The 21,581-nt window shown below is 45.1% G+C and overlaps 2 protein-coding genes across 3 annotated transcripts in view; one reads left to right on the forward strand and one right to left on the reverse strand.

Moving 5' to 3' along the window:
- Positions 1-193: 193 nt before the first annotated feature.
- On the reverse strand, positions 194-7,716 carry EPM2AIP1 (EPM2A interacting protein 1). Its single transcript, XM_062215962.1, has one exon. The coding sequence runs from the start codon at positions 7,651-7,653 to the stop codon at positions 5,827-5,829; it is 1,827 nt and encodes a 608-aa protein (XP_062071946.1). The 5' UTR covers positions 7,654-7,716; the 3' UTR covers positions 194-5,826.
- A 298-nt stretch (positions 7,717-8,014) lies between these two features.
- The window catches only part of MLH1 (mutL homolog 1), a 49,152-nt gene continuing 35,585 nt past the window's right edge, over positions 8,015-21,581 (forward strand). The window contains exons 1-6 of one of the 2 annotated variants that reach the window (XM_062215974.1): positions 8,015-8,217; positions 9,646-9,736; positions 11,744-11,842; positions 15,387-15,460; positions 17,554-17,626; positions 20,166-20,257. In XM_062215974.1, the coding sequence (XP_062071958.1) occupies positions 8,102-8,217; positions 9,646-9,736; positions 11,744-11,842; positions 15,387-15,460; positions 17,554-17,626; positions 20,166-20,257 (545 nt within the window). In that variant the 5' untranslated portion in view covers positions 8,015-8,101. Of the gene's footprint in view, positions 8,218-8,379; positions 8,447-9,645; positions 9,737-11,743; positions 11,843-15,386; positions 15,461-17,553; positions 17,627-20,165; positions 20,258-21,581 lie in introns of those variants that run through there. The other variant, XM_062215984.1, reaches the window with a different exon arrangement.

Below are 21,581 nucleotides of genomic sequence, written 5' to 3' on the forward strand. Positions count from 1 at the left end.
ATAGGCCATGATAAAAACTGAGTGTGATAAAAAGCCACTGGAGGATTTTGAGCAGAGAAGTGGTACTGTCAGATTTATGATCACTCTGGTTGGTGTGTGAAGAATAAACCGTATGAGAGAGATACGGAAGCAGGGTGTATATCAAAGAAAATGCCAACAGGATTGGGTAAACATGTTCACTGAAAGACAGAGAAAAATTTTCATATCAACTTTATTTAATGACCACAAACTAGAAATAACCCAAATTTCTACCAACAGAATGGATAAGTTGTGATACAGTCATATAATGGAATACTACACAAATGTTAAAAATGAACTGCAGCTACATACAACGTTGATTACTCTCACTGACATATTGAACAAAAGACACACAAAGTGCATAATTATTCTACTTACATAAAGCTTTAAAACTAATCCATGGTGATAAAGGTCAGAATAGTAGTTATGTGTGAGAGGGGCATAAAGGGTGTATATAAAAATCCACTAAGGTGTACACTTATTATTTATACATTTTTAAGTTTTACTTCAATGAAAAGAAAAAAACACATTCAAAAAATTCTCTAACTGGAGAGATATAGAGACATGTTAACCAGTAGTATTGTTTTCCAAGTATTTCTGGTTTTCTTCCCAGGTATACGGAAGGATGAAACTCCTTGAACTTCAGTGTGACCATGTGCTTTAAAGGACCTATAAATTACTAGCCAAACTTCTTTTTTCATTTCCCAAAGTGAAAAGCCACACCCCAAATGGCACATGCTTTATCAACCTGGGTCCCAGAAAATGAGAACTTAAAAGCAATGATTAGCGAAATTTTTCCATGAAGGGTCACATAATAATTACTTCAGGCTTTGTGGGGCATACATTCTGTCACAACTACTCAACTCTACCATTGTAAAATGAAACCAGCCACAGACATATATAAACGGACAAGGCTGTATTCCAATAATACTTAAAGAAACAAGCAGCAGGACGTATTTTGCCTGTGAGCTGAAGTTTGTCCACCCCTGTCTGTCCACATGAAGGAAAGAAGTCCCTGGCTAAATCTCAACAGACAAGGGTGTATGACACTGAGATTTTGCAACTGATATCCCATGTAAACTGGCCCATCTGGACACAGAAACTGGCTATTAAAAACCTTAAAACTAAAATACTTGAATTCAGCTTAGTGGGTTAGCCAACAGATACTCAGGAAATTGCTACTGGAAGATGGAAAAAATTTAGAGGAAATTCACATTTTGGAGAGGTGAAACTGTCCCTTGAGATTAACTGTAAGACAAATAATCTACACTTTGCTAAAGAAAAAGACAGGAAAACAAAATATCTTGTGGTTGCTACTGCTGCATTTGACAAAATGTACAGCAAAGAGATGAATTCAGAAAAGAACTGTCAGTTTGCGGGCAGAAGTGAAAAGGGGTAGAAAATTCACAAACTCAAGTACTTGGTAAGATGAGACAATTTCTCGATTACAAAAAGGTAAAAATGAGAAACCCTTTAACTCAAAGGTTGATTAAACTTGGTTTTGCAGCAAAGATCAAACCACTGATGACTATCATACCTACTATGAGGACATCTGAATGAGTTCACGTGTCCCTCGACTAAGTCCAACTAAGAGTGTAATACTATTTGATCCCTAAAATTGAACAAAATGGCTTAAGGGGAAAAAAGAGATTAAGGATACGGCTCTCCAAAGAGCCTGGAAAGCTCTGGTTATCTAGAAATGAAGTTCACAGAGGCATGAGAACAAGAAAGCAAAAAGACAGAGCAAACCTTAAAAGTACACATTAACTAGACATCACTTTTAGATTATTCCACTTGAGGAAGTGATGAAGATATTCTGTAGGTAGGAAAGCAAGTGAAATGAATATCTAGTGATCAGAAGGGCTAAGTCATTCTAATATTTTATTAAATTTACTTACTTTTAAATCCCAGAAGAGCCAGAAACCACCTGTAAAGAAAGTAGCAAGTAAATAGCATGCCGTTTTCTTCTAGAGTTGATGCCTACAAAAATGAAAAATGGATATTAACTCTTAAGCACTATTTTTTTCTAATATTGAATGTAACTTTTTAATTACTGAAGTACTGTCTTAGTTCACTAGTTTTCTTATCTCTTTTCTCTATATCTAAGTTCCCTTGGAATTCTGCATTTGGAAATTTAAAAAAGACACTGTATCATAGGTGCACAAATTTAATATTACACAGTAGACTTACATGAGTATACCTGGGATTGAATCCTGACTTTACTAATGTTTCCTAGGGAAAACTGCAATCTGTTTATTTCCTTAACACTGACATAATAAGGATTTGAGTCACATGCCAAGCACCACACTAAATTCTGGGAATACAACATAAGTTCCCTACTCACAAAGAACTTAGCTTCACTTCTTAATTTGTAATATGTGGATAACAATCACCCAATGAACAGTCTAAGGAAGGATGACTATGCAAGTCAAACGAGATTATGAATTTCAAAGATCATAAAATACTACACACTTGAATTCAAGTATTTACTGAAATGCCAGGCACTGCGCTAAGCACTAGATATAATAGTGAGCAAGGCTTATGTGGTCCCTGTCCTTATAAAGATTACAGCCTAGCAGTGATCAATAAGCAGTAAGTGTGCTAAGTATGTGGTAAGGGTACCTAATCTACTAGATGAGTCTACAAGAGGGCATAAATGAGAGGTTCCTTGATGAAGTGGCATATAAACTTAGACCTGAAAGATTCACAGAAATCTGTCTTTTATCCTAAAAGCAATGCTGAATGCAGTAGAGTGCAATGACCAGATAGGTTTTTTGGAACAATCTGGCTACAGTGCAGAAAGGAATAAATATCAGAGACTAATAACGAGACTGTTGCTATAATTTAGGTAGGTTGATAGCCTGAAACAGCATAGTGCACTGCAAAATCGGGAAGTCGTGGGTAACTCAGTTTTTGGGCTGGGCAAGGCTCACTGAATGGCTGGTAGTAGTATCATCTATTCAAATAGCAAGCAGGAGAGGAGCAACAACAAGTTTGGTGGCAAGAACAATGGTATGTTGTGGTGCCTGTGACACAGCAAAATGGACTTGTTAATAACCAGCTTATTAAGTAGAAAAGATATGTAAAGGAGATAGGAATTCAGGGGTCATTTTTCATGTAGGTGGTAACTGAAGCCATGAAAGGAAATGGGATCACTTAGGGAGATAACATAAAGCAGCCTCAAACAAACCAACAAACAAAAACCTAAGAACAAATATTTAAGGGAAGAGGAACCTGTAAAGATAAAAAAAAAAAAAAAAAAAAAAAGTATAACTGTAGATGGTTACTTCCTCAAAGCTACAGTAATACTGACAAGGACTTCGTGAGCCTGGTGGAACAGTTTAGGTGGCAATACGAGAGACTGGAAATACAAATATTTCAAGAAAACTAGTAGGAACAGGAGAAACAGGGAAGTAACTGCTAAGAACAGAGTTTTCTTTTTAAAAAAATAGCACTTATTTTAACTATACTCACTGATAAAACAGACCAGTAACAACCATTATTTATACCAAAGGAAAAATTAAAGACTGCCATGCAGTTACAGAAATATTTATACAGAAAACAGTAAAATACTTTTTTTTTTTTCCCCACAAACAAGACTAGTGTATAGCAAATTCTCTATTGCTGAGGGTCAATTTAAAATTCTTGGCTTCTATCCCCCTTTAACTCAGGGTTGGAAACTATGTTGCAAACTAATTTTATTATCACTGTAAGCAAAACATACTAGAACATCACAAAATGTACATTTCACTTTTAAGAACTGGGGTTGGAAAGCAAAACAGCTCTCAGGTCTTCCAATCTTTCAAGTAACAAAGCATTTGTATGAAAGAGAATACTCAAAGCTATTGGGAAACTACCGGTAGATTCTCCCTGTTTTAAATCTGAACCTGATCATTCTTGATAGGTATCTCATCAATATATTAACTTGTTTTTCTGTCCCAAACTAAATATGTACAACAGAATACAGTCCTTTAATCCAATACTAATTACTGATTTGTATGTGGTATTGTGAGGTACTAGAACCTACCAGCTTTCATTGCACCTTACCAGCCAGACTTGGAATTTGGAATTAGACTCCCCTATCAAGCCAGTTTGCCCAACTTGTCCTTCTAATTTTATTCTACCGGTAATTTGCCCTGTCCCTAGAAATATGTTAATCTACATTGGGGTCAACTGACACTTTAGAAGGGTTAAGTTGTTCCCTGTTGACAGGCTATCATATACACTGCAGGGGATGTGGGCCTTCAGGCTTATAATACTAGCAGAACCCCCAGGGAAATATGACAACCAAAAAAGTGCCCCTACATTTCCCAGCATCCTCTGGAAGGAGGGTTTACTGGCCCTGGTTGACAACCACTGACACAACTTTGGTTCTTAGTCTCTTACATATCTATTATGGTTGCTCAGGTACCAGCTTCTTCTAAATTCTTGGTTGTATCTGCGTTCATTCAATTTGCCAGCTAGAATGTGTTGCAATAATTAAGACAGGACTTTAGCACAATAGTTTTCACATTATACTTGTGGGAGAATCTACAATTTGAGTCCTGTGTTAAAATCAGTTTTGGATACTAGACTTTACTGCAAGATTATCTTTTTTTTTTTTTTCAAGTTAACACCAGTTTGAAACTTGTTTTAGCACAAAACAGATATCTTACTAGAAATATGCAATTACTACAATCTGTGCACACAGCTGCTTCTTGAGAATAAAATATTTCTACTTGTGCACTGTCTTAAATACAGAATGTGTAGAACAGTTTCACACTCTAGAATAAATCCACTTCCAGCAGCTAACACAACTATATCACTTTGAAATAAAGTTCTTCCTTTAAGCAGGATTTCTTTATAAAGCAGTAACACCCATGCAGCTAGGACAAGTAAGCTAAAGTATCCTGATCCTGGAGTGCAAAAATTTTTTTTCCTCACCCTTTTTGACAGGGTCACTGCTGTCTAGAGTAGGAAAAAAAAAAAAAAAAAGACAACGGTTAAGATTCTATACTTACCGTAGTCCTTTTATAGGCAAGCTGACAAAACAGCCCCCAGTTGTGAAACAGGGGAAATACCCAGTATCTGGTTCCTCTTAAATCCAAATTGCAGGAAATCTCCTAAATCAGCAACTTAAAAAATAATTCTTGCTTCTCTAACTACAGTTTTATTTGAATGCTCCCTCTACTGGTAATATCAGTATCTTTGGAGTGGGTAGGGGGGTAAACAAGAGGGAGGAAATCTGTCAATATTTATTTCAGACTCAGAAATACGTTTTAAAAAAATAGTCTCAAACATTTTGTTAGACAAAATACCTCCACTGTATGTACCTTCTTTCATTTCAGAAACTTACACACTTGTTATGTCAGTTTCTGCAAACTGTTTCAAACACACACTTAAGGAGCTGACAAGTTCAGACTATGGGTCTTAGAAATTTAATACTTCATTAAAATAAGAGCTAAAATTTTTGGCATATATCTTCAGGACACCTCAAAAACAAACTTAATTCAACTCAACATTATCAATACTAAACTTCTTTAAAATCAAATATATCATAAAAGTAAAAGGCAACGATTTTGTCATTAAAAAGGTGGTATTCTCAGGTTTTAGTCCCATGCTGCCAATTGAGATGAAAAAAAAAAAAAAAAGGCAACTTTCAGAGTATTTGAATTGAGACCCATCTGGACAGCTGGCAATAAACTTGGTGCTTTCCCATAATCCCAATTAGTAAAATTAAAAAAAACAAACAAACAAACAAACAAAAAAAAACTCTTTGCGTTTAGAATTGAATTCTTGTTGAGCTTTTCAAAGTTGTACTACAAAAGCTTATTGATTAGATTCATTTCTTCCTCTCACAAGATCATCCCAATGGGGCTCCATTTCAGTTGTGGCAACCCGAAACAGGGCTTGCAGATGCTCATCTGTCAAGGGTTGGCTCAAAGTGTGTTGGTTTTGAGTCAAATAGGAAAAAGCCTTCTCGCAGATTTGGTTACTATCAAACAAAGATGCCACCTTATAGGCAACTCCTTTGATAATTGGGTAAGATTCAGCAGACAACCCAGCATAGAACTGGCCCAAGTCTTTGATTCTGTAGTCATTCCAAAGGCTAGTGTTTGCCTGAAGTTTTGTTAGCTCCACCCTTACTGAAATTGGTGCATATTCAGGCTTAAAGTTAAATGGATTTGCAAAAAGTTCTAAGTCCTTTTTAATGAACTTGAGATCCTTAAAATGTCTCTCAAATTCTTTTTGTAGCCGACATATTACCATCTGATACCTATCAGGATCAAATATTTTTTGATCTTCCTTAAACTGCTGTTTAAGCTCATCAACAAGTTCTCTGAAGGCAGGAAAATGTGTGAGATTTCTTTCCTCAATATGTCTTTGAAATAAATTCAGCTTAACTTCAAAAGCACAGATATGGTCAAAGGCAGCAGCAGCAAAGACCTTAGTAATCTGCAATTCTTCACTGAGTTCGCGAAGGTGGTCCATTATATCCACCAAAAAACCAAAGTCACAAAGCCACTGCTTGTCTGAGAAATGGACTGTGGTTGCCCCGACTGAAACCAAGAATGCTTCTATTTCTTTTCTTAGCGAGAATATCACTTTTAACGTCTTCCCTCTTCTAAGCCAATTGTTCAGACAACGTCCATTCACCCTTTCCCCATGCTCTGATTCGGACTGAGTTAGTAAAGGCTGAAACTCGGGTCGCCTAACACCTCTGGTCTTGATCAAAACTATCCACTCGGAGATAGTATTTATGATCTGGTTGACGTCCACATCGTAGGAAGTCAAGAGTTCCAGGTGAAGAAACCCTGAATAATGGATAACATTCCAACAGTTGGGGCTCACCGCCTTCTCTCGCATGTAGGACACCAACCCCGAGTTCTCCCCGATCATCCTCAAAGTGTGGGTCGTGGTCAGCCCGACCATGCGCTGCAGGCTCAGCCCCGCCGTCTGCAGGGCCTCCAGGATGGCCGACATGAGCGCGCCGACGCTGAAGTGATGAGTCAGGTTGATCATGGTCAGGAGGTCTTCCTGCACCTCCAGGTCCGGGCCGACGCCGCGGATGAAGACCAGGAGGTAGTTCTCGTAGGCCACGAAGGCCTGGTCGTCCAAGGCAAGCGAGTAGGCTTTGAAGTCCCGGGCCCGGTGGAAGAGCTGCGCGCGCAGGTTCTTGTCGATGTTCAGGATCCTCTGCCTGGCGACCTCGGGAGACAGGTCGATGCCCTCCAGGACGCCTACGTGCTCGGGCAGCACCTCCCTCAGAAACACCTCCATGCACTGGTAGACGAAGTCGCCCTCCGCCCAGCCGCGGCCTTTCAGGGCCAGCAGGCGGCAGAGCCCGAGGCCCGCGCGCGCCGCTCGCTCCTCCGGCGTGAGCGGCCCGGCGCCGGGCACCTCGCCCTGCCGCAGCCGCTCCACCAGGGCCGCGCGCTCGCCCTCCGCCGCGTACCGCTCGTAGTATTCGTGCTCGGCCTCGTAGTGGCGCCTCACGTCGCGCTCGCGGGTGGACGCGACCAGGCGGCGGCACACCAGGCACAGGGCGCCGTCGCCCTCCGGCGGCTCCACCACCAGGTAGCGCTGGGTCCACTCGGGCCGGAACACCAGAGCCTCGTCGACCTCCATCTTGCTCCTCTTGGGCGTCACCCACATTCTGCGGGAGGCCAGGAGCGCGGGGCCCACCTCAGAGAGGCCGCAGGGAGAGGGGAGGAGCCGGCGCAGCCCCGGGCGCCGCCTCCGCTCTGCGCCAAATCACCTCAGCGGGCCGAAGCCCGCCTCCTGCCGTGGCGCCTGCCTCCCTATTGGCTGGACATTCCGTAGTCCCTGCGGCTCCGGGGAGCGAGCCAATGAGAACAGTGGCCGGCGGGCCCTGCCGCGCATGCGCCTGCTCTTCCAGCGCGTGGGCGGCTGCCGCTCCGGGGCGGGACCAACACACCTCGCAACCCACGCAGCTAAGAAACTTGACTGGCAGGCAGGCTACCGAATCAGATGCTGCGGCTGGAGGGCGGTGCACGCCAGAGCTCACGGAAGGACGTGAGCCCGGAACGCTGAAGCGATTGGCTGAGAGGGCACTTCCGGCGAGCCTCTCTCTGGCGCCAAAATGTCGCTCGTGGCGGGGGTTATCCGGCGGCTGGACGAGACGGTGGTGAACCGCATCGCGGCGGGGGAAGTTATCCAGCGGCCGGCTAATGCCATCAAAGAGATGATTGAGAACTGGTACGGAGGGAGTCGAGCCGGCCGCCCCTAGGGGACACGGACGAGCGGGCCCGTCTTGCGCCGGCGCGGACACGCCCCTGCGGCCTGGGCGGGGCGGGTGCCGCGCACGCGCACTGGCGGCCGAGGCGCGGGCTCGCGGAGCCGAGCGGCCGCCGCTTCCGGTTTCCCTGGCGTCCTTTCAGCGCTCTCGCGAGACCTGTCCCGGGTTGTTCCGAGCCCGGACTGGGGGGTACTGTCTTCGTGGTGCCATAAACTGGGGGAGCGACTTAATTTAAAAGTTTATCGTGGGAACAGTACAGGGACACAGGTTTCCTCAGCAGAGCCGTGGGAGATGGGATTCTCGCGTGGTCCTTGCAGAAGGCACGGGCTGGGGCTCAGTTCCCCTGAGTTTCATCCCGAGAGCCGTCAGAGTCCGGGGGCAGGCGATGGGCTTGGGCCCGGCCTCAGCGGCCGCACCCGGCGCTCTCCGGCGCCTGGCTTGGTGGGCGTCTCTGTGGAGGAAGGTTGGAGACGCGGAGAGCGGGCTGTGGCCGTGGCTCTGGAAGGACAGGCGCCCCTCACGCGAGACCTTCCTGCAGAACGAGGCCTGGCACGCGTCGGAGCGAGGGCGGGACCGCGGAGAAGCCCTGTGAGAGCAAGCCAGGCCTTCGGAGCGACCGCGGGAGCGGGAGCCCGGCGTGCTGCCCCCTGCCGGCCCGCAGCGGCGGCGATGGCGGGGTGCACGGACAGCACTCCTGGGCCTGAGGTTACTGTGCTGTGCGACCAAACAGCGGACGACGATTTCCTGAGAGGCTTTGTGTGGACTCGACTCGCGCTCGTTTCAACATGGAAGTCTAGATAGCTGCCGCAGCTTCCGTACAGGGCCTCTTGACAAGGGTCGTCAATATTTAGGCAACGCTGTCTCATTTCTGAATAAAGGGTTTCCTGTGAGGGGTTGGTAACTTACACAGCCCCAGGCTGGATTTGCTCTCTCTTGCAGGTGGGCTGTACTTGGCTACTCTTTGAAAGCATGAAGATGTGTTGTCAGTTTTCCCCTCGATCATAAATATGTTTTCTCAAGGGAAAGCGAATGTGGGGAAAAGCGTTTAGAATTTTTATTTTGTCATTTTTATGAGAGTCACTTGGGAACTTGAGGCTGCATAAACCTGAAGCAAGAGATAGTAAAATTAGTTGAAAAGAGCGTAAGATAGAGGTGTGTGCTGAGATCACTTCCCTTCTTCCCTGCAGGGACAGAAATAGTGCCAAATGTCCTATGGGCACGATGCCTCTGTCTTCCCTCTCACACAACCTACAGACTTATGTAGTGCAGTCACTGAGCCTATAACTCTTGTGTTTATTCGGAGTTTGTTATCACTTGGCCTATATTAAAATACTTGCGTTAGAGTATTTACAAGGTAATAAAATTATTTTCTCTGTTTGGTGTGCCAGTTTAGATGCAAAATCCACAAGTATTCAAGTTGTTGTTAAAGAAGGAGGCCTGAAGTTGATTCAGATCCAAGACAATGGCACTGGAATCAGGGTGAGTAAAACCTCAGAGGAGTAGGAAGTGTGTGTGCCTCACATGATACCTCTGCAGGAAGAGGCAGAGCCCTGCTCTGTTCCAGAAACTTTAGGCTTTTGCAGATTGGATTTTCTGGCTGAAAAGTTCAGCACCAACAATAAATATTTTTTGAGTATATAGTCTGCTGGAAACTATTAGGAATATAGCAGTCAAAAAAAAAATCCTTTTCTTCCTGATTGCTTGTATTACAGTGATAGGAGACAGACAATAAACAGACACGATAAATAGTATGTCAAGTGGCATTAAGTGTTATAAAGAAGACCACAGCAGAGAGGACAGAAGTCCAGAAGTGGAAAGGGGTACAGTTTAGAGTGAGTGGTTCTGGAAGGCTACAGCGTGGATGTGACACCTAAGAGAACTGACAGGGGTCAGGGAGCAGGTCTGAAGGTTGTTTAAAGAATGAATGTTCTGGACAGAGAACAATAAATGTGGAGAGCATGAAACGGAAGCATGCCCGACATGTTTTAGGACCAGCAAGGAGGCCAGGATGAACACAGGAAGGATATCAGGTGGAATCTGAGAGAGACCATGCTAGACCTCCTGAACTGTGGTAGAATCATTGACTTTAACTGTGAATGTGGGATACTATTAGAAGGTCTTAAGCGTAAGCTTTGCTTAAAAAGTTTAAGATTTGTTTAAAACCTACGGATGGTTTTATAAAAATAAAAAATTCTTTGTTACATGGAAAATAGATGCAGATGGACAAGGAAGAAGCAGCAAGGAAGCTCTTGCAACAATTCGGGAGGTGGTGACAGTGCCTTGGAGCAGTTGTCGCAGCAGGGTTGTAAGAATCAGTGGCATCTGCTTGATTTGAAGGCAAAGTGCTCAGCATTTGCTGATGGAGGGGTGACAGAGGAGTTGAGACTGATTTTAAGGATTTGGCTTATGTAAGTGGAAAAAGTTACCATTTACTGAGATGGCAGAGACAGAAAGAAACAGGTTTAGGGTGAAGTGAGAAGTTCATTTTAGGGCATGCTAGATTTCAGATCCCTGTGAGTTGGATGTGTGTGAGTCTAGGTTGTGGATAAAAATTAGAAGTTGTCTGCATGCGAATGGTGTTAAATGCCGGGAGGCTCAGATTAAAAAGTGCTGAACGTTATTAGCCAGCCATTAGGGAAATGCAAATAAAAACCACAAGGAGATACCAGCTCATACCCATTAAGGTGGTAGTTATCACAAATGAAAAGTAACAAATAACAAGAGTTGGCAAGTTGCCAGTAGGAATGTAAAGTAGTACAGCTGATATGCAAAATGGTATGGTGATTTCCCAAACAAATGAAATAGTGATGAAATGTGATATGTAAAATGGCATAATAACCTTAAGTAGTAATGAAACTTTGACACATTTCAACAGAGCTGAGACTTGCAGTTGTTGTGTTAAATAAAATGTCAGGCATGAGAGGATAAATATTGTATGATTTCTCTTATATGAGGTTTCTAGAGTAGTCAGATTCATAGAGAAGGAAAGTGGAGTGTGGTTGCCGGGGGCTGAAGAGAGGAGGTTAAAATGTTGAGTGAGTGTTTACTGAGCAGAGATTCTCTGTGAGAAAGAAGAAGTTCTGAAGATGGATAGCATTGACAGTTGTGCCACAGTGTGAATGTGCTTAATCCTGTATAACTACATTTAAAACAGTTCAGTGGGAAAATTTTGTTATGTGTATTTTATATGTGGGTTTTTAATAAAGAAGCCTCCTAATTGTTTGTATTTAAAGCCAGAGAGAATGAGGTCTGCCAAAGAGTGAGTGTAGAAAACGGGTGCAAGGTTGGAGTCGGTCACTCCATTGTCAGGAGGTGGAGACACGGGGCAGAGACAGCAAATGATACTGAGGAGTAGCAATCCTGGGAGAAAGGAGGAGCGCCAGGACAATGTGGTAGTCTGACCTTCCTAGGTGAAATCAGACAGCAGAAATTCAAAAGGATTTGGAAAAAAGTAACAATGACGTATGAACTTTTGGTGTCTTCTAGAAGGAAGATCTGGATATTGTGTGTGAGAGGTTCACGACAAGCAAGCTGCAGTCCTTTGAGGATTTAGCCAGCATTTCTACCTATGGCTTTCGTGGTGAGGTAAGCTAAGGACTAAAGGAATGTGTAAAATACCTCTCGTGACGACATTCCTGCCACCTGTATGTCTCAACAGAGGTAAATAAGATTGGGTACTTTTTCTTGTGAGATACCTATAAAACTGAACAAATTTAATGAATGCTACCTCTCCAAGGTTAGGAATTGTTTAAAATACTTAAAACATCATGAAGTGTTCTGTTTACAGAGACCCCAGGTGTTGCACATCTCGTGGTAAGGAGCCCAACACCACCTTTCGTACATGAAGAAGCCAGTGCAACTCCTGTCAGTACTTAGAGCTCAGTACCAACCTCCGGGGAATACTGGGCACAGATGATCATGGTTTGTGATTTTGAAGTTAGGAAACTGGGGCCGGCGCCGCGGCTCACTAGGCTAATCCTCCGCCTTGCGGCGCCAGCACACCGGGTTCTAGTCCCGGTCGGGGCACCGATCCTGTCCCGGTTGCCCCTCTTCCAGGCCAGCTCTCTGCTGTGGCCCGGGAGTGCAGTGGAGGATGGCCCAAGTGCTTGGGCCCTGCACCCCATGGGAGACCAGGAGAAGCACCTGGCTCCTGCCATCGGATCAGCGCGGTGCGCCTACTGCGGCGGCCATTGGAAGGTGAACCAACAGCAAAAGGAAGACCTTTCTCTCTGTCTCTCTCTCTCTCACTGTCCACTCTGCCTGTCAAAAAAAAAAAAAAAGAAGTTAGGAAACTGGATGTCAAAGGCTTGTTTCCTTCAACAGGTAAACCAAGGGAAAAGAGCGAGGAAGGGAACAACAAGCTGTAGATGAAGAGATTCAAGAAGCGTGTGAACCAGCTCAGTAGACATCTTAACTAGACCCTTGTTTGAGTAAACTGTAAAAAGATTTTTGGAGGTGGATATGTGAACACAGATGGGCTGTTGGATGACTTTAAGGAGAAATTATTATTAATTTTCTTGGTATAAAAATGTTGTGGTTCTTGTGAGTCCTTTAAAGACACACACTGAAATATTTATGGGTGAAATTATATATCATAGAAATATATGGTATAGAAAAAAGATCAGAATGGTTTTAAGACTCAAATGAGACCTTATGTTTGTGTAACAATTCCTTATGGAATCTTTACATTAATAAAAAGGCCTATATCGTATTTAATGTCTGCATATTTTCTGTTACACAGTTTAAGTGATTTCCTTTTTTTTTTCAACACACAATATTTTGTTAAGTGAGAAGTCTCCTGCCGTGGTAGTCAGGAAGGGCTCCAGGGGAGAATGCCCCAGTGACTTCCTATTCAGTGTTTGTGCTCGTCACCCTTTTTCTTTTTTTCTATTTAAGACTCTGAAAATATTTCTTGTTTTTTATTTTAATGATTTATTTATTTATTTGAAAGGCAGAGTTGCAGAGAGGCAGAGGTAGAGATAGAGGGAGAGAAAGAGGTCTTCCATCTGCTCGTTCACTCCGCAAATGGCTGCAACAGCCGGAGCTGAACCGATCTGAAGCCAGGAGCCAGGAGCTTCTTCCAGGTCTCCCACGTGGGTGCAGGGGCCCAAGCACTTGGGCCATCTTCCAGTGCTTTCCCAGGCCATAGCAGAGAGCTGGATTAGAAGTGGAGCAGCTGGAACTTGAACTGGCGCCCATATGGGATGCCTGCACTGCAGGCAGTGGCTTTACTTGCTATGCCACAGCGCTGGCCCCTGATAAATATTTCTTATACATAATACTGGGTTTATTTCTTATACATAATACTGGGGTTTTTTTGTTTGTGTCCTTGGAAAAATTTATAAAAATAACATTCCTAGGTAAAACGTGCATTTTTTTTATAATTGTTTATTGCTGCCTCCACCCCATGGCCACAAACTTCGTGGCATTTTGAAATAACACAATTAAATTGAAACAACTCACTGTCTAAGAGTTCCAGAGGTTGGAAGACATGGATTGGCTACAGTCATGTTTTTGGCAAGACTGTGTTCCTCTCTGGAGGATCTGGGGGACCAGAGAAACTGCTCCAAGTTGTTTTGGGGGAGTGAGGTGAGGATGCTGGAGGGAAAGGAGCCTGTGACTTTCATCGTGAGTCATTTGGAGACTGCAGCTCCCTGGTCTCTTTGCAGGTCTAGGGCCTCCTGGAACGTGAGCCTGTTGGGCGTCTGTGGTGTTATTATTTCACCGTAGTTACGCAGGCAAGATTTATTGAAGGATTTCTCTGTGCCCGTCATGGTTCTTAGCACTTTGTATGCACACTTCTGATAGTAACCCTCCAAGTGGATTCTGTTGGCACCCTGTTTTACATAAGGAAGCTAACGCTGAGACGTTAAGAAATGTGGTCAGGGCACAGAGCTAGAAAGTGACAGAGTAGGAATTGAACTCAGGCAGATTATCCTGAGTCTGTGCTACTCTCCACTTGGTCCCCTGCCAGTGAAAGGCCCGTGAAGCAGCTCGAGCATCGCCGTGCCTCGTGGCCCGCTCTCCTCCTGGTGTGATGTTCTGTACTGCTGTGTATATTTAATGCCCTTCCTTATACAGATCGCAAATCTTTCACATTCACAGTTTTTAATGAGGGAAATTAGCTCAGTCACATGATCCTGAGAGATCCAGTAACAATCTGGTCTTCTCGGAACCTGAATTATGTTCCTGTAAATGAAGGAACCAGCCACAGCTGCCTTACTGTCTACTGAGATGCTGTCACGTGGATCTCATTACAACTTTACCTACCATGATATTCTTGTGAAAAGGGAAAAAGCCGGAAGGGCCAGGAAACCAGTCTTGGATATGTGTGGAAAAAATTATCATAGGTTTTAAAAATTTGATTTGTCTTAACTGCATGTTTTTCAATTTACATTTCTTAACATACAATTGCTTATATAAAACAATTTTAAGTAATAATATAGAACATTACCTGTTTGGAATAATCCCATTACCCCTTTCTGAAGGCAAGGTTTTTTTTTTTTTTTTTTTTTTTTTTGGACAGGCAGAGTGGATAGTGAGAGAGAGAGAGACAGAGAGAAAGGTCTTCCTTTTTGCCGTTGGTTCACCCTCTAATGGCCGCTGCGGCCGGTGCATCTCGCTGATCCGAAGGCAGGAGCCAGGTGCTTCTCCTGGTCTCCCATGCGGGTGCAGGGCCCAAGGACTTGGGCCATCCTCCACTGCCTTCCCGGGCCATAGCAGAGAGTTGACCTGGAAGAGGGGCAACCGGGATAGAATCCGGTGCCCCAACCGGGACTAGAACCCGGTGTGCTGGCGCCGCAAGGCGGAGGATTAGCCTGTTAAGCCACAGCGCCAGCCACGAAGGCAAGTTTTAATTTGACTAAAAGACTTACCATTGAAAATATTATTAAAGATGCCTATAGTTCTGCCACCCGAACACTACTGCCCTTTACACATTAAAGCCTTTGGTATACAGTTTCCTTTTGTTCTAGATTTCCTTTTGTTAAAGATCCATGAAATCTTTGTTTTTAACATGTATCAAAGTGAGTGAACAAGGAAGGTGGGATTTAGATAACTTTTTCCTTTGGCAGCGGGTGGTGACCCAGCCCTGAGATTTTCTTTCAGTCACTTTCCTTTTATTCTTTAGGCTTTGGCCAGCATAAGCCACGTGGCTCATGTTACTATTACCAGCAAGACCAGTGATGGAAAGTGTGCATACAGGTATTGTGCTGACTTCTTTTACTCCATGTATTTATCGTGAAACGTACTTTTTTGCCTGAATCTCAGAGTAATCCTATCTGAATTGTAGTACTGTGTTTTTTTGACTGGTCTCTTGGGTACGTCTTCTCTCCTCCCTGTGGATAAATTGATAATCCACAGACATGATTCTTAGGTGATACTCTTAATTCATGGGTTGCTAAAAGATACGCTGTATCATACTACAATTGACTAGCAAGGTGTCTTACCCATAGATATCCCAAGTAAATAGTAGCTGCTGATGTTATTTCTGCCCCTCATCCTTGGGTACTGCTTTGAGCTGAATCCAGGGCTGTGGCTGGCATGCCAGAGACACAGTTCTTCCACCAGATGCTGAGCCAGCAGCTCCCTGCCACCTGTACATCCTTGTACTGGCTCACTTTCCACAGATGACTGCTGGCTCTTTGCCAGAAGATTGCATCTTTGTTTTTATGAGCCCTGGCCATTGCCTAGTCGAAGTCAGTAGGAGTATGTAATTCATGTCAAAATAGATTTGTAAACATACAGATTATTTGTAAATTAAAATGGAGCATGGCTTCAGCATGGGGTAGTTCTATGTCTCAGTCTTAAATGTGATGGAAGGTGGAACATTTCAGGATAATCAGCACTTAAGAGTTGCCTGTGTACATTATGATGGCCTTAGGGTCTGAGTGGGTGGCTGTGACTAGAATCCCCTCTTCTTTTTTTTTTTACAGGCAGAGTTAGACAGTGAGAGAGAGACAGAGAGAAAGGTCTTCCTTTTTGCCGTTGGTTCACCCTCCAATGGCCGCCATGGTAGGTGCGTTGCAGCCGGTGCACCGCGCTGATCCGATGGCAGGAACCAGGTGCTTCTCCTGGTCTCCCATGGGGTGCAGGGCCCAAGGACTTAGGCCATCCTCCACTGCACTCCCTGGCCACAGCAGAGAGCTGGCCTGGAAGAGGGGCAACCGGGACAGGATCGGTGCCCCGACCGGGACTAGAACCCGGTGTGCCGGCGCCGCAAGGTGGAGGATTAGCCTAGTGAGCCGCGGCGCCGGCCTAGAATCCCCTCTTCTGAAGCGGTCCTGGGTCTTGTTGGGCCCCTGTCCCACCCCTGGTGGCTCCCCTTCCATGGCGGATGAAATCCAGACTCCAGGGCCGGCGCCGCAGCTCAATAGGCTAATCCTCCGCCTAGCGGCGCCGGCACACCGGGTTCTAGTCCCGGTCGGGGCGCCGGATTCTGTCCCGGTTGCCCCTCTTCCAGGCCAGCTCTCTGCTGTGGCCAGAGAGTGCAGTGGAGGATGGCCCAAGTGCTTGGGCCCTGCACCCCATGGGAGACCAGGAGAAGCACCTGGCTCCTGCCATCGGATCAGCGCGGTGCGCCGGCTGCAGCGCGCCAGCCGCGGCGGCCATTGGAGGGTGAACCAACGGCAAAAGGAAGATCTTTCTCTCTGTCTCTCTCTCTCTCACTGTCCACTCTGCCTGTCAAAAAAAAAAAAAAAAAAAAAGAAATCCAGACTCCGTGCCTTCCCCCCTACTCTCAGTCCACCTGGCAGCCTCTTCCGAGCTGCCATGCATTCTAAGGTGTTTATGCTTTCTGTTATGCTTCTCCTGTCTTCGGTGGTCTTTCCTTCTGTTTCCACCTGAAACTATTCCTCCATAAAGCCCAGCTGGACTGTAAGATCCCCTGTGGTTATTGCACCACCCTCACTCACACCCCAGGCTGAGTGGTTCCTTCTCTAGGTCACGTAGCACGTTCTGCAGTTAGGTAAAAGAGCCGCTTCACTGAACCAAAGCTTTCCAAGAGGGCCTCCGCGGTAGCTCCTCAGTAAACAATTGCAGGCGTACTGGAGAGTCGCAGTGTTGTCCCAGTTCTGAACTCAGCGCTGAAAAGCAGCTTTTGCCACAACAGATTTTTATAGAATCCAATTAGAATGCATATGGAAGAGCTGAAAAATGAAACTGTAAGAAATTAAGACATACTTAGCGTGTCTCTGTTTTAATCCATTGTTGCTGTAGTTTCTCTTTTGCCCTTCGGGTAATAAGCGTCTCTCTCTGTTTCTCCTGGATGCTAATAATCTCTCACATTTTCCGGATAGAGCAAGTTACTCAGATGGAAAGCTGAAAGCTCCTCCTAAGCCATGTGCCGGCAATCAGGGGACCCAGATCACGGTAAGAGTGGTCCGCAGCGCTGTGACTTGTTAGCATGGAGCTTTGTGCAAATCTTGCCTTAAAAATAGTCATCTCTGAGTTTGCAGAGTAAGAATAAAATCCATTTTTACTTGTTGGTAGAAGTACCAAGATCCCACCCTCCATGCAGAAGTGACTTTCCACTTTGATGGCACAGCAGCCTACACACTCCCTGTTATCTTTTTTAAGCATCCTGAGAAGTTATCAGGATGAAGAAAATCAGGGACGAGCACTTGGCATTGGAAATGGAGAGAGCATTAAGCTTGGCTTTGGAAGCTGTGGGTTCCAGCCTTTTCACACAACGGTGTGTGTCTAGGTGCAAGTCTGTTAACATTACTAACCCTCAGTTTTCTTGTCTGTCAAATGGAGCAAAGAACATATGTCCAGCTTGCACCAAAGGTATTGGTGAGCCATCATGCTGTATCAGTTGGCAGCAGCAGGTCCATCCTGCTGCCTTCTTTGTCTCATGCCTCCGTTGGTCTCTTTCCACCATTTGTTCCCACAAAGCACCCTGTGGTCATGTTGTGCATCGCACCTCTCCACCCCATCCCCAGCTATAGCTCGGCTCCTTACATTTTTTTTTTTTTTTTAAGATTTATTTATTTATTTGAAATGCAGCGTTAGGAGAGACAAAGAGAGAAAGAGATCTTCCATCTGCTGTTCACTCCCCAAATGGCCACAAGAGCCAGGGCTGGGCGAGGCTGAAGCCAGGAGCCAGGAGCTTCTTCCAGGTCTCCCACGTGGGTAGTAGTGTCCCAACTACTGAGACCATCCTCCACTACTTTCCCAGGTGCATTCGCTGGGGGCTGGATCAGAAGTGGAGTAGCTGGGACTTGAACTGGTGCCGCAGGCCATGGCTTTAATGCGCTGTGCCTCAGCACCAGCCTGGAGCTCAGCTCCTTGACGGCTGCTCTAGCCTGTCTGATCCCCAGGTCTGAGGAGGCAGAGTGAATGTGTGCTTGTGGTGCATGTTAAAGAGGGATCTTGTCCTAAGGCTACACGGTGTGACTTCCGGAACACTGAATGAACCCTGAGCAGTTACATGATTATTCCTAGTTTGAGGAATAGCTTTGAATTGCATGTGCTATTAAAATTGTAAGCTTACATGTCCCTCACTGAATTGTGTGTTCTCCTGAGCAGGGCTGTGTTTTGTTTGTGTTCATATTGTCAGCACTGAGCAAAGTGTCTGACCTGGCATAGCCAGTTTGTATTTGAGATAACAGTAATGTAGGAGGCAGGAAAGAATATCCTTCAGTCCTTAGCTAATGCTGGCCTGTCCCTACCCCCTCACCCAATCAGTGTTTAGAAGTATGCTATTTGTGGAGGTAGGGGGCAGCACTGTAGCATAGCAGGTAAAGCTGCCACCTGCAGTGCCAGCATCCCATATGAGTGCTGGTTCAAGACCCGGCTGCTCTACTTCCGATCCAGCTCTCTGTTATGGCCTGGGAAAGCAGGAGGAGATGATCCAAGTTCTTGGGCCCCTGCACCCATTTGGGAGACCAGAAGAAACTCTTGACTCCTGGCTTCGGATCAGCCCAGCTTCGGCTGTTGTAGCCACTTGGGGAGTGAACCAGCTGATGAAAGAGCACTCACTCGCTCTCGCTCTCTCCCTCTGCCTCTGCCTCTCTGTAACTCTGTCTTTCAAATAAATAAATAAATCTTAAAAAAAAAAAAAAAGAAGAAGGAGAAGTGTGCTGTTGGTAAGACCGGTGCTGTGGTGTGGCAGGCAAAACCACCACTTGCAATACCGGTCTCCCATCTGTGCATTAGAGTTCAAGTCCCAGCTTCTCCACTTCCAATCCAGCTCCCTGCCAATAGCCTCAGTAAAGTAATGAAGTAGGGCCCAAGTACTTGAGCCCCTGCACCCATGTGGGAGACTCAGATGAAGCTCCTGGCTCCTGGCTTTGGCCTGGCTCAGCCCTGGCTGTTGCAGCTACTTGGGGAGTGAACCAGCAGATATACAATCTCTGTCTCTTGAACTCTGACTTTCAAATAAAGGAATCTTTTTTTTTTTAAATATTTTTTCTTTGGCACTGCCAAAGAAGATATATGTCTCTTTTTTTTGACAGGCAGAGTGGATAGTAAGAGAGAGACAGAGAGAATGGTCTTCCTTTTTGCCGTTGGTTCACCCTCCAATGGCCGCTGCGGCCGGTGCATCTCGCTGATCTGAAGGCAGGAGCCAGGTGCTTCTCCTGGTCTCCCATGCGGGTGCATGGCCCAAGGACTTGGGCCATCCTCCACTGCCTTCCCGGGCCATAGCAGAGAGCTGGCCTGGAAGAGGGGCAACCGGGATAGAATCCAGCGCTCCAACCGGGACTAGAACCCGGTGTGCCGGCGCCACAAGGCAGAGGATTAGCCTGTTAAGCCACGGTGCCGGCCCAAATAAATGAATCTTTAAAAGGAGAAGTTTGCTGTTGGTAAATATAGTTATTACCTTAACACCCAGCTGTAATTGGACAACTGGAGCCTTCGTTTCTGTGCACTTGCATGAATTTACAACAAAAATAAATCTTCTGTTCAGGTGGAGGACCTTTTTTACAACATAGCCACAAGGAGGAAAGCTTTAAAAAATCCAAGCGAAGAGTATGGGAAGATTTTGGAAGTTGTTGGCAGGTACAGTCCAAAACCTGGGAGTGGGTCTGTGAGATCTGTCACCAAAGGAACATGTCCCAGTGCTTGCAGGCTGAGCTGGATGGCGAGCAGCAAAATGGGCCTCCAGATTGTCTCTGTCAAGGCTCTGTCATCACCCATCTCCCCAGGAAAGGGCACCTGGTCTCCATGTTAGGGAAGGGCCTTTAGGGGTAAGCAAAATGAGCTCACTTGAGCTGAAAAGAAATTTAATGGAAGGCTGGTGTTTATTCACCAAGGAGAAAGAGATGTGCACCAAATAGAATGGGGTAGAATAGAGTGGGGTAGAATAGAATGGGGTGGAATAGAGTGGGGTAGAATAGAGTGGGGTAGAATAGAATGGGGTGGAATAGAGTGGGGTAGAATAGAGTGGGGTAGAATAGAATGGGGTGGAATAGAGTGGGGTAGAATAGAGTAGGGTGGAATAGAGGGGTAGAATAGAATGGGGTGGAATAGAATGGGGTAGAATAGAATGGGGTGGAATAGAATGGGGTAGAATAGAATGGGGTAGAATAGAATGGGGTAGAATAGAATGGGGTGGAATAGAATGGGGTGGAATAGAGTGGGGTGGAATAGAATGGGGTAGAATAGAGTGGGGTGGAATAGAGTGGGGTGGAATAGAATGGGGTAAAATAGAATGGGGTAAAATAGAATGGGATGGTTTTCCAAGGAAGCGCAGAGGCATTACCAGAAAGAGAAGGGGTTCAGGGCAGGTAAAAATACCTTTATGCTCATGGTAGACTTAATCCACTGATACGAAGTCCTCCAGCATGTGATCTTTCAACCCACACGTCTTTGAATTGTAATGTTTTTCAGTGTTTCTAAAAAATCTAAAATGAATCAAATATTTGCCTGTAATAAAAATGGCACAGGCTTGTATATTGAATTCTTTTGTTTTTTCCCTGGAAATATGTAAATCGGAGTTGAGAAATTCATTATCTACTGAAAACAAAGGAGTTCTGATTGGCTGTTTTGGTTCTAGGAGTGTTCCTTAATAAATGCATTTTGCTAGACACAAGCCTTCAGCTCATAGGGTCTGTGCGGGGAGGAATAATATATAATGGCCAACCAAGAAAAAGCTGAAAGATACCAGAACAGGCCCCTGTGGGAGAAGCAACTGGTGAGGAAGGGTGTGTATTGAGAGCTCTGAGAAAGAATAAAAGTGTCCAGATTGGTAAAGCTAGGTTCTCAAAATACCCTGTGGGGACCCAGATCTTTTGGCATTGTAAAAACAAGACTGCAGGTGAAAAAAAAGTGAGAAATCCTGGAGTCTGGTCCACAGTGAGTCAGAGCAGAGAAGACCCTGCGT

Source organism: Lepus europaeus, chromosome 2 (genome assembly GCF_033115175.1).
Source record: "Lepus europaeus isolate LE1 chromosome 2, mLepTim1.pri, whole genome shotgun sequence".
In the NCBI taxonomy this organism is placed as follows: domain Eukaryota; kingdom Metazoa; phylum Chordata; class Mammalia; order Lagomorpha; family Leporidae; genus Lepus; species Lepus europaeus.